We start from the raw sequence: 20071 nt of genomic DNA on the forward strand, positions 1-20071 counted from the left end.
AAAGAGACCATGGGAATATCATTCCATAATCAGCATGGCACTCTCAATATTAATAGTCCATGGGACAAACTCCCATCCTGACCATGACACTCTCCAGCCTTAGGAGACCATGGGAACATCATTTCATCCCTAGCATGACACTCGCAGTCTTTAGAGACCATGGAAACATCATTCCATCCTCACCATGGCATCTTCAGTCTTAAGAGGCCATCAGAACGTCATCTCATTCCCACCATGCCAATATCAGTCTTAAGAGACCCTGGGAATATCATTCCAACCCAATCATAACACCATTTAATAGAACAGGCTCCTATGACCTTATCAGTCCACAGTTCAGCTCCTTACATGCCTGAGGAATCTAGACATTTCAAGGAACAAAGCTTTTCAATTCAATCTCCCCCATCCCTTGTCTGTCCACCATATAGTTGGAAGGTTATTGTTGCACTCCTAAATTGGGGTTGCATCTCATCAAGGGTTTGCCAGGACTGCATACAGGAGGGATGGGAAGTGGTGGCATGTGGCTGACCCTTCAAGCTGGGGAGCAATGGGAGGATGCAAAGTACCCTTGAGCCTCTGTGAGCTGAGTTCTGCCTTGTTTGAGATTTATAATCCTTCTGGGTACCAAGTTTGCACCTGCTGAATATCAACCTTGACATACTTCATGCTGGGACCTTCTATCTGCTGCATGGCAAGGGCAGTAATAATTGTCCCCTTCAGCTGCTTCAAATTAATGAAGTAGAGAAATAACACTCTAATGCTTTATTATCCATTCAGCCATGTGGATAACAGAATGGTAAAAGAGAATAAGTCTAAACTAACACTGAATGGGCCTGATATTTTATAAAGAAGAAAACAAATGCTGGTGCCTTTTATGTGTTCACTCCAGAATAACAATATAGCTGGATTTGTTGTCTTGCTTTCTAGAGAATCAAGCCCTGCATGCTTGCAGTCTCTGAATAATGAGCTCCAAGGCACGTACCTGGGAATACTGAGTGTACTCTCTATAGAAGTCTACAGCCTTTTACTCTGCTGAAATTCTTTCTTTTCCAAATCTAAAGATGTTGGATAACATTTTAAGAGGTCCTATATATTGAAGCTGAGGAACTAAGCATAAAAATAGCTGTGACGTCTGGAGGTGCAGAATGAAGGAGGAAGGTGTGATATGTGTCAGGAGATGATGAAGGGTGTCTGTGTGTGAGTGAAATTTACATAGAGAACAAAAATAATTGGTGACAGTGCATCTCACTCATGTGTAACCAGTGCTTTTACAACTTTTCCTGATCCACAATCTCCAGTGCCACTTTGGTACAGTGCTTAGCAATGTTGCCATAAATGACTGTGGACATTGGTTTGATTCTGACAGGAGCACAATTGTCTCCAAACTTGTTCCCTCAGTGCTTGTGTTGGTTTGCTGTTGTGTATTCCCTTGGTCCAAAGTTATATGGCTTTGCATTTATTTCTCCCTAGTTTGTTCAGGGTGAGGATGCTGCATTTGCCTCTACTAGGATCTTAGCTTTACTTTGACCATATTAGATCATTACAAGGTTACAGATATATGAATACCTTTCTGTATTGAACCTTCAACGTAGGTCCAATTATATTTAGAAGCTTAACAAATATTATCATCTCCAAACCTCAAAGATACCCCCAAACATTACCCATACTGACTTTTAGGCTAGGAAGTATCTGTGAAGACAAACTAGTATTCTCCCCAAAATCACTGCTCTAGAATGATATATCCTGCAGTCTAGTAATGCCTTTTTCAAGTGAGTGGTTTTGTTTCATGAGTGGAGCAAACAAATTGCCACCCTCCGTCATTTTTACTTTCATTATCCTTTGACCTAAACCAAACCTAAAGTGCTGACAATCTAATAAGTTGCTCATGGATGTCATCCCCAACCTCAGGCTTCACTGGTCATAGGCATCTGGATTTGGTCTTCAAACTTTCTTTCCTATGAGAAAAATGAGCTGCCTGTGACCCACACCCCCCATGGGACCTGTTGTTGCAATGCAAGGTTGGAGGATGGAAGGAAAAGATGTGCATACAGACATACATACAAAGGGTGGGGAAGCCATCTGTAGAGCAGAGGCACCCATCTGAATGTGGGGTGTGACTTTATGCTACTGTGAGCAGCTCAATCCACATGCCACAATGGGTCTCAGCCTTTAAGAGTTCCAACCACAGATAGAAAACTCCAAGGTTTTTCTGAAAACCTATTATTTCCTATTTTACATTGAATGCTGCCTACAAACCATTAACTAAACCGAACTTCTTCCAGTATGGTGTAAATGTCAATTAAAAAAAACGTTTTCCTGGAGGGTGCCCTATGGCAGACCTTCTACCCATCAATATTGCACTTTTATGTTCAAATGTAGACACTAGCTACCCTAGGTATATTTACTCTGATGGACATGCTGCTCTATATCATGCCTCCAACTAAAGAAGATTATTAGGAGTTGTATTTCAAAACAGCTCGAGGGCAGACAATTTGACATTTTTTATATGATTATTTATTATAGTAAGATAAAAATCTCAGTTAAGGTGGGAGGGGACTTAAATCTATTTACTAGACCATCATAACTGGAATTTGACAGTATAGTATAATATTGAAACCACTGATGTGGTTGTATGCGATACAGATTAACAACCTTTTTTAACCAGTCCCTGTAGGCAGGAGCAGTTCCGAAGACTGAAGAAACACGCATGAAGTACCACTTCATAAAAAAAAGCAGCATAGATGAGTTGGGAAATTATAGGCTTAGAAGCCTGACATCTATAGAGAGGAAATCAATGGAGACACAGTTGAAGAAAACAGTCGTTGCATATCTTAAGTCAAATGAATGTCAAGATCCAAGACAGCATGGATTTACTGCGGGAAGACGTGTCAAACACATTTAGTTGATTCTTCAACTAGATACCTAAAGGGAGGGAGCGGTATATTGCATACTGATGAGGGCAATCTCAATTAGAGCACAACCCATGTTTCTGCACAAAATTGCTGCCATAAAGTTGCTGGTATGCCCCACCTCCCTCCTAGCTGCTATTTCTCTGTGACTCTCTGCATCCCGGGTTTACATCTGGGCGCTTTAGTTCAACGCCCTTTTCTTATAATGGTTTTTACAGGACAGTGGAGCATGCTTAGCCTCAGCTGTCCCTTGGGACCTAAAGGAAAAAGCAAATCTGAATCTGAAGGGAAAAAGATATGCCATGTCCATATTCATACTGTCATGCTCTGAATTGCTCTGTGATTTTGTTAGAGGCAAAGATTAACTTGAGTTTTGAATTTCAGCCCCCTTGAGTTCTCAGATGAGCTGTCAGGATAGAGGGACTGTCTCGCACATTGCCTGAGTGCCTGTCCTGACTCCCCAACCACTGGCCAAGAGAGGCACATGAGAAAGCAATAAGTGAATGATATACACACATGTTCCGCATAAAACTAGAATTATGTCTTATTTAGGTAATTTCAAACTGAACACAGCTTATGAGGCCAAAAACAGAATTAGCTGTATGTACAGCAGAAGAATCTGGGGGCAAACATAGACCTTCCAAGTCTCACTCATTTACATCATAGTATTGTTCAGTCTAGACAATTCCAGGTAAAGTTGTTGTACCATGTTATTAAGTCATAGAGCAAAAAACAAAACAAAAAGGTTATACCTATGTTGGCTAAGATAATCATAGCAAGCTTTCAGAACATTTTAGTTGCTTTTTCAAGCTGAATATAATGAATTTGTGGTGTTCTCTGATATAAACACTACATTCAACTCATCGATCAAACTAAAAGGAATGTCCATCTCTGTGTGAGTTGTTATAGGAGAAGAAAAGTCTTCTTGCACTTGGGGGTGCCAAATGTTAGGCACCCCCAAGTGAATTTATTGACTTACCTGAAACCCCGGGCTGGTGCCCCTATCAGCAAAAAACTGCACCAGCCCGGGTTATACTAGTGAGCACCACAAATCGACCCTCTTCCTCTTTCTCCGCGCGGCTGCATGTGCGCAGTAGAATGAAAAGCCAAACTTTAACTAAAAAGTCAGCTATTTCGTTCAACTGCAAATGCATTTGCCCTGGGAAATTTGAAGAAAGAAGAAGCCGATTGCTCCATGGTGCTCACTGGTATAACCCAGGGGCAGTGCAGTTTTCCTTCTCTTTTAACAAAGTCATATACACGGGAACATGCAAGGGACAAACAGATAGGGTACAGGATAATGTGGATCAAAGTGGCTGAATATAAATTAGGGCTAAATGAATGGATTGTGAAGAGAGTTGAAAGTTTTCATTAATTCTATACTTTGCTTTCATTTGCTGTTTCAAAATCCCCCATGAACCAAGATTCTTAAAGGACATGTAAAGTCTAAAATAGAATAAAGGTGGCCATACACGGGCCGATAAAAGCTGCCGACAGACCGAGTCGGCAGCTTATTGGCCCGTGTATGGGGGCCCCCGACGGGCTTCCCCGATCGAGATCTGGCCGAAAGTCGGCCAGATCTCGATCGGATGGGGTTAAAAATCCCGTCGGATCGCGGCCGCATCTGTTCGTTGATGCGGTCCCGCGATCCGACCGCCCGTTTGCGAACGTGAAGGATCCGATCGTTGGGCCCTAGGGCCCACGATCGGATCAGCCCGATATTGCCCACCTCAAGGTGGGCATATCGGAGGGAGATCCGCTCGTTTGGCGACATCGCCAAATGAGCGGATCTATCCGTGTATGGCCACCTTTAGGCTAGAAATGCTGTATTTTGTATACTAAATATAAACATGAACTTACTGCACCGCAAGCCTAATCAAACAAATAATTTATGCTTTCAAAGTTGGCTACAGGGGGTCACCATCTTGTAACTTTGTTAAACATCTTTGCAAGACTAAGACTGTGCACATGCTCAGTGTGGTCTGTGCTGCTTAGGGATCGTCATAAAAAAAGCTGCTTGAGTTCTGCATGGCTGGGAAGTAAGGCGGGGGCCCCCCCTGCTGTTCATAAGTATGATTGTTTCCCTGCTCAGCAGTTAGGGACCATCTGACAATTCCTATCCACAGCAGTAAATGAAGGGAGAATTTCACTGCATACAGTCAGGTTTCTTATAAAAACGATACACATTTTTAATTAGTATATTGGAGATAGGTTTCTTTTTCATTGAAGAAATAAAAGTAAAGTAAAAAGTAAAAATGGGATTTTGTTTTTTTGCCTTTACATGCCCTTTAAAGTGATACTGACACTAAAAATGTTCTTTTCAAAATATTAATCTACCTTGAAAGTTACTTATAGATCATGTTGATCATTTTTCACTGATAGTTCTGCTATTGTAAGTAATTGTTACTTGAAGTTCCTTAACCTGACTGTTTTGCCAAGCTGACTGTCTCGACCTGTCAGTTAGAGTTTCTAATGCTAACGGACTACTGCTGCACAAACATGGCAGCCCCCTCATAGAGAATCATGGGGGTAAGAAAGGAAATGTAAAATACATAAATCGAATGCAAAGACAATATTATGATAAATATAAAAAAAAGTTTTTTTATGGTGTCAGTATCTCTTTAAATAATTTATGAAGTGGTGAGGGCTGTTGAAATGGTTTCCTACTGATGTGTAGCCACCTTTTTGGAAAAACTTTACCGACCAAGGTGGGTGCAGGTCCACGAGATGGAGGAACGTGATGTAAATGGATGGAACAGTGATGTCACAGGGCAGGATCATGCCATTGAGGGGGCGGGGCTGAGCCGAGGAGCGTGGTGTCTGTAAGTATTGTAACTAGAAAGTGCCAGGCTGGGGTTGGATTAGCAGCAGACTGGGAGCAGTTTCACTGGTGATCACAAATTTACTGGCAGCTACATTACCGGTCAATTTGTAATACCGGCATTGGCTGGTATTTTACCGGCTAGGCCAGTGAAATACCAGCCAGATGGCAACCCTAAGTGGTGTGTATTTCTCTTTCTGAGACTTTGACCAGTTTGTCCTATATACATTCCTCCTGCTTGGTATCTGTTGCATTTTATTAAGTACACCACATTGGAAGAAGAACAGTTGTACTGGCACATTAGAGGAATAAAGCATCCATGACCAGTACAACTGTTCTTCTTCCAATGTGGTGTACTTAATAAAATGCAACAGATGCCAAACAGGTGAAATATATACAGGACAAACTGGTCAAAGTTTCAACAGCCCTCACCACAATGATCCAATTTATCTCGTACCTTATATGTTTGTCCCTTGCATGTCCCCTGTGTATATGACTTTGTTAACAACTCACACAGGGATGAATAAAGTATCATGACATCTACTAGTTAATTTACAAATGAGGAGAGCACTCCAAAGTAGCAAAAAAATGATGTGGTTGTGTTTATTCAAGGCTACCACATGACATGTTTCGTGTCATTACATACCCTTTCTCGTCCACACCATGGGCCCCAGCCTCAGCCGCAAATCATCCTACGGCCCCCTTCCCCCCCTCTACCAGCGTATACCTTCATCATGGGGCTACGATTGGGACTGGGGCCCACTGGGTTTTTAACTGGTGTACCGCTGGGTCAGTCCGACCCTGTTAGACCAGACCTTCCCCCACAAAATCCTTAAAGGGGAACTATCTCCAAAATGGAAATTTAATATAAGCTTCACCAGACTGAAATCATAAACTTTCTAAATATAATCAATTAAATATTCTGTACCGTTTTTCAAATAATCAAGTTTATCTTCACTCCCCCTCCCCAGCATCTGTTTCTCTTCATTCTTTCTTCAAACAGGAGTTGGGTGTCAGATTTTGATGGACAGATCTAATATATCCTTTGGGGGGGCTCCCTTTTCGAACAGATGTTTATTTTTTTTTTGTTTATTTTTAATTGATTATATTTTGAACATTTCTTCGTTCAGTATGATGAAGCTTATAAATATTCATTTTCGCTATAGTTACATGTGTTACCAGCGGAACTATGGCCTTAGTAGTCATACCCAGCTTCATGTTGCTGGGGTTCTTGTACATTCTGCTTTCTATGGCAGGTTTCACTGCATCCAACAACACTGTGTTCTGCACACCATACTGGCTCAGCATGCACCATTAAATGAATGGGTGCAAGTACTCTATTGTGAAATACAGTACAACATCTCCATCAATGAGCTCCTCTTTTTTTGAGATACAAAGGAAGCACCAGAGGAGAGGCTTCAAGTCTCCAGTCTTATTGGCAATAGCTACAGTCCCTTCTGCATGCACTCCCCCATGTATTTATCATTACTAAATACCATCCTCTGCAATTCTTTATTTGGTGTCCTCTTCTTCATTATCTCCTTGGCACTTCAAACTTTTACACTGTGTGTTTTCTTTCTTGAGCATTCATCTTTTCTTATTTATTTTGATCCTGTGCCCCTTGAATATGCTATTAATAATTTATGCACAAAGGCTTGACACCCTCCCAAGCACATTAAGCACAAGCCTTTAACTTCAGCAAGATGGCGGAACAGTGTCCTGTAACCATTAGAGGGTGGTGGGCACAGTTCAGTGGGTCAGAATGTATAAGGGCACAGGCTTTTCTTATGGAAATTCCTACATCAGCTCTTTGCAGCGTACTGAGCCCACGCACAGAGAATTTCTTCATTGCTCTTTAAACTCTGCTCCACCTCATCCATCTCATACTTTTCTCTCCTTGTGCTCGCTCAGACATATGCACCCCAGGCAACGCCAGGAATTTTCTTCCAGTTTTATCAATAATAAATATAGAACAATGTACCTTATAATGCAGAATACAAACAGTCTTGCTTAAGCATAAGAAGAGAATGTAATATCTAGTAACGGCACTGAATCATAAATGTATTTATTAGCTTGCTTTTTGTGCAGTGCTTTTGTCTCTATGAATAGATATTGAGTACCAGGACCATAGTTCGGCATGGGATTATAGTATGTCATTCTTTTCTTTAAATTAACACTTTGAGTCTGCACCCACAGCTGTCTTTGCAATGTTTCCTGTAATTTATAAAATACGACATTTATATAATACTAAATCCCACTGAAAAATTTTTGGGAACCATGTTCAATGCAGAAGCCTGCTTGCTGCTTCTTTTACCTCTTGCTAGATGATTCCTTTTAACAAACATGTATGAGTGCAAAACTCCAGCAGCCTGGAAATGCCTTTCCTGACACAGCTCACTGCCACCAAACATTCTCTGAGCAATGGTCCTGTGAATTCACTGCCTCTCTCCAGCTGTTGGCCAGAACCGAAGCTCAGGAACACAAGTATCTATCAATACATTTCAGCAATAAACCCATCTTGTCAAGAAGGAAAAAGTCCATTACCACCCCATCTGTTTGGTCATCGAGGCGTGGGAAATATATATAGGGTTTCAGAATGTTTATAAAGAATATATTGGGTTTCTTCAACTGTCGTACAATTAAGTATCAGTGACGTTCTTTTATTATGCCTTAGGTCACAGAGTGGCCCCTTATGGGCTGCCTACCCTGCACCCTGCAATTAATCAGCTCTGCGGGAAAGCACTTGTAGGAACAAAGAGTTAGGGAAAGCTCTATAACTTACTACAAATGCACCTATTTATACTGTGCATGCAGAACTTCAGATGTAGGAAAATTAGCCTCTGAGAAAGGCCTGTGGTTGTGGGATAGCAGGTGTAGTAGGAAGAGATGGTGCCTATAGTAACAGTGGATAATAGTCTCTGGGAAGGGAGTGTGACTGTGGGATAGCAGGTATAGTAGGGAGAGATGGTGCCTATAGTAACAGTGGGATAGTCTCTGGGAAGGGACTGTGGCTGTGGGATAGCAGGTATAGTAGGGAAAGATGGTGCCTATGGTAGCCATGGGGTAAAAGTCTGTGGGAAAGGACTGTAGCTGTGGGATAGCAGGTATAGTAGGGAGAGATGGTGCCTATAGTAACAGTGGATAATAGTCTCTGGGAAGGGAGTGTGACTGTGAGATAGCAGGTATAGTAGGGAGAGATGGTGTCTATAGTAACAGTGGGATAATAGTCTCTGGGAAGGGAGTGTGACTGTGGGATAGCAGGTATAGTAGAAAGAGATGGTGCCTATAGTAGCAGTGGAATAATAGTCTCTGGGAAGGCACTGTGAACAGTTAAATGCAGCATTTGCATGATTTTAGAGTTATAGTTGAAAAGCTGAAGAGCCATAGGTTAAACAGCCACAGCTTATATCTATGATGGGTGTTTGTTTAGCCTCAGCATGCCCTGTCATTACCAAACACATCCCTGACCCTTCTGTTTCCTGATAATTTTCTACATTGTCAGCTACAAGAACATTCTGTAGATGCTTGGCAATAAAAACGTAGCTTATTATCAGCCGCATCCCCAAATAACAGTGCCAGCGTTCCCTCCAGGGCTGAGTTTGAGATCTGTACATTAGCAACGAAGGAGTAAAAAAAAAAATGGAAGAACAATTTAGAAATCAATACTGCGGTGCTGCATAGTAATGCAGGGTTTCCTTAATGAATCCATACAAACCTTGCAAGCAATGGGCCCATCGTAGCAGAGCATCCCTGGCAGTTATGAATATCAGTGTATGGTGGGGGGTGCATATTGATCCAGGACCCTCAGAACATTAGGGTTCAACCATATGAAAATAATAGTCATTACAACTTCTACTGCAATTAAATGTGTTTTTTCTCTATCCTAAGTGTCCTAAACATTTTCATTTTTTAAAATACCGCTCTGAGCTTTACATGATAAATTGGTGGAGCTGCCTGCAAATCCTTCCCTGCACAGGGCAAGGGCTGAGAGACTGGATTAATATGCTTAGCTGTCTGCACATTTAAAACTGTTTTATAGCTCCCTGCTTCTTTCTTACATTGGGTGCCCTGTTGATTGCATTAAAACTGCCCTCTCTGTAGGGTATGGATGAATGTTTCCTATGCTGGGTTATAGCAGAACCAATGACTGATGGGGCCAAGATGAGTAATTTTAGTCTAGACCAGGGGTCACCAACATTTTTTACCTGTGAGCCACACTCAAATGTAAAAAGAGGTGAGGAGCAACAAAAGAATGAAAAAAGTCCTTGGGGTTCCAAATAAGGGCTGTCATTGGCTAGTTGATAGCCCCTATGTGGACTGGCAGCCTACAGGAGGCTCTGTTTGGCAATATACTTGGATTTTATGCTTCCAAAATGTGCCTCCAAGCCTGGAATTCAAAAATAAGCACCTGCTTTGAGGCCACTGGGAGCAACATCTAAGGGTTGGTGAAAAACTTGTTGCTCCTCAGCCACAGGTTGGGGGGCACTGATCTAGACTATCTTCCTGAAAGTTTCATGGATGAAGGGGCCCTAAAAAGATTTTGGTATGGAGCCCACTAATGTATGGTTATGCAATTGTGCCCATACCTCTGATAGCAGAAGAGTTACAGTTCTCCTATACGTATGTTACGTTATAGCCATCAACTTGACGGACAAATTACTACCGAAATTGTTGCAGTGTTCTGTTCCAGATGCGCTACTTTATGAAGGCCCTCTGATGTCTCCGTTTATATGAACACATATGTTTTTATAAGTCTTCAGCTTCTTTATATAAAGAGGAACAGCTGTCTTGTATGAGGGACAAGGGACATTGGCTTGGCCAAAGCACAAAGATTAGACCTCACTCTGGCAATTGACCCTAATCCAGTTTGCTCCTGCTATCCTATTTGTAACTGAGGCTTCAGTATAAAAAATATGGTGACATTTTCATTCCATGCTGTGAGATGACATACTGAATATTGTTGGGATGATACAGCAGCTCTCCTTATGTTTAACTCATTGCCACCCTTGCTGGGAAAACAGTCATATCAAGCTTGCCAATGTTTTGCAGTGAGAGCTCTGAGTGTTTTGGAACTCCTACGGACTGGCCACACTTGAGCATCCAAGAGGATAATCCTCTAGCTGTCTGGATTTGTCACTCACGTTATTGGGCTCTAGCCATGTGTTATAGAGATGATTCGCTCGTAGTTATATCTAATGTCACAAACCTTGGACAGGAGCAAGTGCTGTGACCTTTTACAGCCACATTCTATTAATATCCAGAACAAACGTGGACATTTTCACATACGTTAATTTGGGTTATTTTGCTTGTATTGTCCCTTACAAGCAGTGTTTTGTCACGAATGATGTAGGACACGTCTGCCTGGAATGGATAATAGGAGCTAAATAGCAAAAGAAAAGAGCAGGGGAAAATGAATAAAGGAAATGTAGTGAGATGATTCTCATCTTGTCACACCAGGCGTATTAAACATAAGTCTTCCTCTTGCTTGGGGTCTAGAAATTCTGCTGGAAATCCATATTGCTCCATATTGTTAAGAACTTGACAAAACCAAAGTGTGACATTGATTAAGGTCCAGATTCTATCTTAGAGATCTGGTTATCCGTGAGCCACATTAAAATGTAAAAAGAGTTAAAGCTGAAACACAAGTAGGAAAATAGTTCCTGTGGATTCAAAAAAGGGCTGTGGTTGGCTATTAGTATCCCTTATGTGGAATGGCAGCCTGCAGGAGGCTCTGTTTGCAGTACAACTTGTTTTAGTGCAACCAAAACTTGCCTCCAAGCCAAGAAATTAAAAATAAGCACCTGATTTGAAGCCACTTGGAGCAACATCCAAGGGGTTGGTGAGCAACATGATGCTCACAAGCCACTTGTTGGGGATAAAACCTCTAGAAATCAAACCATGGTGGCTGTCATTTTCCATATAAAAGAGTTTAACAGAGGCTGAAGGGAACCTCGTACAACTGACAAAGTGGTGGTAGATGCTACAGGTTTATGGATCAAACATCCTCTAGATTTTTCAAGTGTAGGAGGAATAGTTTATGGACATTTACTGTATTCTATAGAACAATGATCCCCAACCAGTGGCTTATGAGCAACATGTTGTTTGCCAACCCCTTGGATGTTGCTCTCAATCTCTCAATAGCCTCTAATCAAGTGCTTCTTTTTGAATTCCTGGCTTGGAGGCAAGTTTAGTTGCATAAAAAACAGATGTACTGTCAAATAGAGCCAGTGCACATAGGACTACCAAATAGCCAATCATAGTCCTTATTTGGACTTTTTTCATGATTGTGTTGCTCCCCGTGGCTCACCGATAAAGATTGGGGCTCCCTTCTTTAGAATATGAGAATTGAGCATATGCACTACTGAATAGACTCACCTCCATAACAGTCCTATTAACTTAAAGCACTAACATTAGTGCACAGGGAATGGATAACGTCTCTAATGGAAAGAGTCAGACAAGGGGTTATCTCTAATATTCTCATGCCAAACATGTACCTTTATAATGCTATTCCTGCTAACAGAATGAGACTACTATCACATACAGGTCAACAGGTACAATCCATAGTTGTTAACTAGATGGAAACCAATTAGCGATGGCCTGGTCTGATTGATACTACTTCTTCCTTTATAATACTGGCACGTATGCTCAAGCACTGTCTCAATAAAACAGGAGAAATGGATGGATTCTTGGCAAGCAGCAGTCGTAGAGGTGAAGAGAATTGTGGGCCCTTCAAAGAGAATTATGCTGGCGTATCATGGACCCGATCATTGTTGTACATTTCTTATGGCTCTGCAGTGTTCAGGACTTTGGAATAATTGCATTTAATGTTCTTCCCTGTCCCGTTCCCTAACATTTTGTACAGTGGCTGTCTTGTGTCTAGTTTCAAAATCACCACATTGTTTTTGGATTTAATTAAATGTTTTATGTGAAATAAATATAAGGCACCCTATTATATATCAGTATTCGTCCACTGAATCAGCCTTAGCTAGTTGCTTCATCGCTGACCTGGTGCTCTCCATCCCGTTCTTTGCAGCATTTGTCTTTATTGATACAATGGATCATTGTCTGTACTAGGGATAGAGGTTCTACTTGTTAACTCCTTCTGCAAGATGCTCCATAGAATTGTTCATTTTGGGGGTAGTGAGATTCAATTTTTTTTCTTTAAATGCAAGAATGCTGGAGATAGTATTTATAATGCTGTGTACCCCGATGTTGACTGGTATAAAATATAACTAGAAAGTAAGATATGAAATATTATGAGACCTGTTATCCACAATGCTTGGGACCTGGGATTTCCATAATTTGGATCTTCATACCTTACGTCTACTAGAAAATCATGTAAACATTTACTTCCATTAAGGAAAATGTACAGTATATCTTAGTATATCTTAATTAGTACAAGGTGCAGTTTTATTATTACAGAGTAAAAGAACATCATCTTTAGAAATGTGGAATATTTGGTTGAAGCTGAGTCAATGGGAGACGTCTTTTCTGTAATTCAGAACTTTCTGTATAACAGGTTTCCAGATAACAGATCGCATACCTGTATTGCCATAAGCCCCCCTATATAATATACTCTACATTAAATAAGACATTATATGACTCACTTACATACACAGTGCAGTATATGCAGTATATGCAAATTTTCACATGTTTTTCCCCCCCACAATGCAGTGTTTTTTCCCAGGATTCCAGTGCCATTGTGGTTGCCACTATTGAATGCAAGCCGTCGATACAAAGCTATTGCATATGCACATTGTTTATAAACAGGTACAATTTGCAACAAATGAGAATTGCATCATTTTTTAGCACATGCCATCAAAACTGCATTGGCATGTGATTCTATTGCCGCAATTCTTCTTGCAATTATTGACACAACCCAGTGGGGGAACTTTGGCATTGCCTGGAATGTGCATCTGGGGTCTTCATACCCAACAGAAGCAAGTTAGCATAGAGTCTCCTAGCCAGTTCATAGGTTGTAACTAGAACACCCAGGTGTCTAAAGATACAGTGATTGGGCAGCCAACATATATACAATTTTGCACAGCATTTATTCTATCATTCCTTATTCTTGTGTAGTAATAAAAGCTGAGGTTACAGTATTACTCTTGCGCCAGCTTGTCATATCCCAGTGATTAGTGGTGGTTGTTTCATTTTTGGGAGGGTGGTGTGGCCTATATCCTTTATAACAATGTTCCCTTTGTAGCAAATTGTAATGGCATCTTAGGGATGTGCACATTGATGAACCATGACTCATGGTCCATGAGCCTTTACATGCATACCAGAGCCAGCCCTCCATTTGAACCCTTATTTATCATGATGTAAAAGTAAAAGTTCCTGCAAGTGAAAGGCACATCCTGACTTTTAAGAACTTTTAATGCAGTGCCAAGCATAGTGCAACTTGTACTTTGCAATGGGTAGAGGCAAGTATATTGCATCCTATAACACCTATCCTACCATAACAAATAAGCCCTTGCAAGTACTAACTCACACTAGACACTCACACAAGAAAACAGGCATTTGCATATTTGCTTCAGCAACATCTTTATACACGGCAAGAGAAGATCTATAGCTGCATCTAGGATGACTTGGTAGGGGGTTACAAATATAATTCTGTTATATTCATTATATATGCTTTAAATAATTCTATGCAAATTGAATTACAGTTATCACGGCATTCATACAGGTGAAGATGAAGAGCTTTAATAACAGCTTTTCTACAACGTGTGCTCTTAATGGAATTTCATCAGTAGGATGTATGCACTTGGAAGACTTTTGAAGGCGCATCAGAATAGGAGAACTTAGAAGAACAGTAATAGAACAGCTAATGTAACCACATGGGCTAGAGATATGTGCTGAGTGCAATATATTCCAACATGAAACTGACATTTTACTGGTTACTAGTGGTCCCCCCTGTTTCTAACTGAAGTAATTTATGTTTCTCAACGAGGAGACACAGAGAAGCAAAAAATGTTGTCCCTTTCCTTGTCCTCAGCGAAGGGCCTGGAAATGGAAACGGGGCAAGATAAGCTAAGTCCACTTAGGATAGCACATTGGCCTATTATCATTAGCTCTATTGGGAAATTCCCCACAAATCCATTGTTTCCAAAGTATTTTCCCAGGGAGAGGACAGTAATTTGTTTTTACACATCCTAGACCTGCTCCTTCACATTGTAAGCTGGGAGCCAGGACTGATGGAACCACCTTTAGATTGCCTAAACCCAAACCCTGCCTGGGTATGTAAAAAAGAACAGCTCAGAAGCAAAAAGTGCAATCAAAGTTCTACCCCGGGTTAGTTCTGTGTGCAGAATGGATTCATTAAGCCATAGGAAAGTGGGGATTAAGAATTGTTTAATGCCAAATGAACATAACATTTATTTTCCCTAATGTTCCAAATTGACATTAGTACAGTGTACATGGACTTACTACTGTTTCTCATTTCTGGATCTCATATGAGATAGGAGCACAGGCTTCTAGCTTGTATAGGGCCCAGGGGTTTTTTACTGTTGACTTCATTTGTCATCCTCTCACTACTGGTCACTAAACCCCTGATGTGGCCAGCTAAGTATTAGGCCTAAATTGGATACAAGAGGGAAGTGAGTCCTTTTCCTGGTGAAGTGTGCCTTGGCATATCCAGATTTGGGCAAATGGTGTTACTGTTGTGCAATGACATTATAAAGCAGAGCTGCCATGTAGTCAGTCTCTTTTCCCTTCCACCCCAGGAGGGGTTGGATGTGGCTGGAGCATGGAGAAGCCCCAAGGGTGGTGAGGCCCTTGGTGGGCTTGGGGATACTGGAACCCCAAGAATCATGTGAGATCTTGAACAGAGATGCGTCTGGAGCTCAGAGGCAGCAGAGTGATGCCTTTGGTGTGCTCACACTACAGATGAGTGTTGGAGCTCAGCCTGAAGATAAAGAAGGAGGCTTTGTGTGCTCAGCTAGAGAGAGATTGGGAGCCTGGCCTAAAGAAAAAAGATTTCTGGGAGATGGTGTGGATGCTTGTGCCTGCTCTGTGTGAGTCCTCGTGAATGTTCTGTCTGAGGGAGGGTATTGGAAGGTTACAATTTTTTCTGAGGACTCCAGGTGGGGGAGGGTTGATGTCACAGGGTGGGACTGCTGATTTCAGGGATGGGGCTATCTGTGTTTGGTCGATCACCACGTCAATCAATGGCAGTCTAGTCTAGAAAACCGGGCAGGCAGTTTGACCTGTAAAGCCCCTCAGAAACCGGGCTGTGTGTTGCTCCCTAACTCTTTTTAGAGCTGAATGTTCTCACAGGTAAAAAAAGGTTGGGGTCCCCCACCATAGGTCACTGGAAGAAACTGAACATAAAGCTATGAGGACAAAATTAATATTTTCCATTTGAGTTCTAGGGAACCCTCTCCATTCATCTATGATCCCTGCACTTCCAGTTCCTGATTCTTGTGTAGTCATTCATGCACCCAACATAGAAGCCATACTTTATATAAAGGTGCCCATGTATTAATAAGTGAGTGTATATCTCTAAACTATAGATGAGAAGGGATGGATCATCACAGAGGGAATCATGGGAGTAAGTGCAGGCTGCAGATGTTATAAATTTTGTTGACAACTGTTTTACATTACTTGTAATTATGTATAAATGCATCTGCTTAACAGTGACATTTAGGTGTGAGTGGGTACCATGTTTTTTTTAAAGCATTAATCCTTAGTAAATAACAGCAAGAGCTGTCCTGTGTTTTTGTATCTTTTATTTACTGGAATACACATTTTTTTCTGCTGACTGAGAAATTTGGCTTAGATAAATGGCTTGTCTGTGTTGCTTCACATTGAAAATGTGCAATCCCTTAATGTTTTGTGACTTTGACTCTATATTCTAAATACCCGAGCAGTCTATAGAGTAGCTGCACTATAATGTGTATTTTACTGGGATTATGTAGCAGTGCAGGAGAAAACAAAATCGCAAGATATTCAGCAATTTGATAAATGAGTTTGTTTGTATAACACCAGCAACGTTTCTCAGCGCTTTACATTCATTTATATATTATATTGTATTTTTAACAAACAAGTGTTAGAGAGTAACCTTTCAAACATACAGAATATGGAAACAATTGGTGACTTCTCATGAGTAAAGCTGGCCATAGATGCCAAGATCTGATCGCACGAATCAAGAAGCCGTGCGATTTTCGGACCGTGTGTGGAGAGTCCCGACATTTTAGTCCGGTGGAGATCGGACGTTTGGTCGATCGGACAGGTTAAAAGATTTCTGTCGGCTGTCGAAAATATCTCTGCGTGTATTGCCGATTGTACGATTTTCAGAGGGAGACTGTCATCAGCTTTTGTCGGACATAACTTTCATACGATTGCTGTCAGGGGCAGAACATTGCTGATCTGTTCTTTTGTACTTTATTTGATCTGAATGGTTAGTGGCAGGTCGGGAGATGAGGAAGTAACATCGTACGATGATTTGTACGGTTGGATCTTTGCGTCTATGGCCAGCTTTATTGTCTGGTCAATTAAGATACATTGAAGGTGGGTCTTTGGGAAGCCTTTTGGGAGTCTTATAGCTCAAGACAGACGGTTCCAGAGACAAGAGAAGTCAGGAATGAGATGAAGTGATGAGAGGAGAAGAGAAGAGAAGAGAGGAGAAGGTCAGAAGCAGAATGAAGGTTGCATGAAGGAGTGTGCTATGAGATTAAGTTGAAATAAAAGGAGGGGCTTCAGTGTTAAAGGGCATGTAAAGGCAAAATAATAAAATGCCATTTTTACTTTCATTAATGAAAAAGAAACCTATCTCCAATATACTTTAATTAAAAAATGTGTACCGTTTTTATAAGAAACCTGACTGTATGCAGTGAAATTCTCCCTTCATTTAGTGCTGTGGATAGGAATTGTCAGACGGTCCCTAACTTCTCTGCAGGGAAACAATCATACTTATGAACAGCAGGGGGAGCCCCCGCCTTACTTCCCAGCCATGCAGAACTCAAGTAGCTTTGTTTATGACGATCCCTAAGCAGCCCAGACCACACTGAGCATGTGCACAGTCTTAGTCATGCAAAGATGTTTAACAAAGTTACAAGATGGTGACCCCCATTGGCCAACTTTAAAAGCAAAAATAATTTGTTTGATTAGGCTTGTGGTGCAGTAAGTTCATGTTTATATTTAGTTTACAAAATACAGCATTTATAGCCTTATTCTATTTTATACTTTACATGCCCTTTAAGTAGTGTTAGTGAGTGTTAGTATTTGAATTTGATTTGAGAGGGGATTGGGCATAAGGGAATGAGTCAAGCAGCAATGTTTAGAACATTTTGGAGTTGTGGAATGTGTTGGAACGGCTGCAAGGAGTAAGTTGCAGTAGTCAAGGAGGGGAAAGTGTTTTAGTTGCATCTAAGCTAATGTAAGGTCATATGCAGATGAAAAGCAACAGGATTTGCCAAGTGTTTGGATGTTCGGTTTAAAAGACAGAAGTCTAAAATCATTCCCAGGTAGCGTGCCTGTGTGGTTGATTGACAGGGGAAGATGTTGGAGGAAATACAATGATTTCTGTTTTAGAGAGATTCAGTTTTGGGTAGTGCTGTGACAATAAATCCAATATTGAACTTTGCACGCTGCACTTGCATTTGTTTCAATTATCAGAACCAACATTTCAGAATAAAGCTGAAAGATATGTACATACAATTAAAAATCACTAATTGTATCCTTTTTTTCCTGTTTCAGGTCCAGCAACTAAGACAAAATATGTCAGCTATAACAACCTGGTGATATAGACTGCCTCCTTGTTCTAGATGAAAGGAGCAGCAACATTTTCACTCTTGCGTTGTGTGGTGCAGCTTTCTCCCTCTCTACCATTAGCCTCTCCTACAGTGGCCAATCATGGGAGGAGAGGAGCTTTTGGGACACGACGGTGCTGGAACAGCTGCTTCTTCCAAGCCATCTGAACTGTTCCTGGCTTGACTGTCGGAAGCCGGGACAAAGGGATGAGCGCCGAGCCCCGTGTGAAGAAAGTCTTGAGCGGAAGTTAACAGGGCTCTTCCGCATCTCCCGGGACCATCAGACTCAGACCTTACTGTACAGTTTATGATGAACATTCAGCATACAACAAATATCCCCTTTTCCTTCTCCATGTTCCATTTTATTTCCATCTGTGGGGAGTCCATTCTCATAGGGCTCTTTTCTCTCCAGCCAAGAGCACTTTTCTCACCCAACTTTCACTTTGAAGCACATTTTTCTATTGTTCGTTCATTCCTCTGGTTGCAATTCATTCAACCCCAGATGTTTCCCTCTCTTTATCTCTCTGTTCTCTCTGTTGTTTTTTTATTTGTTTTTTCATTTTTCCCTCTTAAAAAAAACAAGGTTTTATAAAGACCTAAAACTGTGTGTGCGACTCAGACTACTCCTGAGCGTGATTGGCTGGCAGGTTCTGATATGTGATTGCCTGATGACCTCTGGGTTTCCTGTCTCTGAATGCATGTTCTTTCCTTGCATCATTTCTTTTTACTGTCGGAAGATTCTACTGTTTGTGTTTGGTTTTACTTCATTTGCCCATGACGGGGGTCTTTCTGACGGATCTGGAGGTATGGCGGCCGACATTAAAGCCTACCTTTTGATGATCTGTCTGTGCCCAGTCTGCGAGGGCCACTCCGTGGATTCAGATGTGACAAAAAAAAGCATGTATGTTTTCTACTGTTTGTAATGAGTATTTTCTGCTTACGTGCCAACCTCGTGAGACACCCTATCCAAATCGCCCTGTGATATTGTCAGAGAATGTATCAATAAAAGATTTTGATTATCTTTTCTATTTACTGCACTCAAGCTTGAATCTTTATGAGAAACACATAGATCATACAGGTCTTTATATATAGAAAAAATAGTAAATAATTCCACGTAAACCAGTGGTCCCCAACCTTCTTTTACCCATGAGCAACATTCAAATGTAAAAAGAGTTGCTGGGCAACACAAGTAAGCAAAAAGTTCCTGGGGAGGTACCAACTAGGGGCTTTGATTGGCTATTTGGTAGCCCCTATGTGGACTGGCAGCCTACAGGATACTCTACATGACAGTACACTTAGTTTTTATGTAATTAAAACTTGCCTCCAAGCCAGGAATATAAAATATAAGCACCGGCTTTGAGGCTACTGAAAGCAACATCCAAGGGGTTGGTGAGCAACGTTTTGTTTGCGAGCCACTGGTTGGGGATCACTGCTGCAACCCATAGTAACCAACCCCCAATAAACTTTGGTTGACCTGATTCAGTCAGAAATAATGATGGAACCTGTCCTGTTTCGATTTGCCGAAAGTTTGCGAAAATGAAAATGCATTCTACGGATAACATTTTTTTGGATGCGCAACAATTTTTTTCCCCCTT

The 20071-nt window shown here is 41.2% G+C and overlaps 1 protein-coding gene across 1 annotated transcript in view; it reads left to right on the plus strand.

The window, feature by feature from the left end:
• grm7.L (glutamate receptor, metabotropic 7 L homeolog) overlaps window positions 1–19504 on the plus strand; it is a 283230-nt gene extending 263726 nt beyond the window's left edge. The window contains exon 10 of the mRNA XM_018257131.2: window positions 18424–19504. Coding sequence (XP_018112620.2) covers window positions 18424–18473 — 50 coding nt within the window. The 3' untranslated portion in view covers window positions 18474–19504. The remainder of the gene's footprint in view (window positions 1–18423) is intronic.
• The last annotated feature ends 567 nt before the right edge of the window (window positions 19505–20071 follow it).

The sequence above is a fragment of the Xenopus laevis genome, chromosome 4L (assembly GCF_017654675.1).
Source record: "Xenopus laevis strain J_2021 chromosome 4L, Xenopus_laevis_v10.1, whole genome shotgun sequence".
NCBI classification, from domain to species: Eukaryota; Metazoa; Chordata; class Amphibia; order Anura; family Pipidae; genus Xenopus; species Xenopus laevis.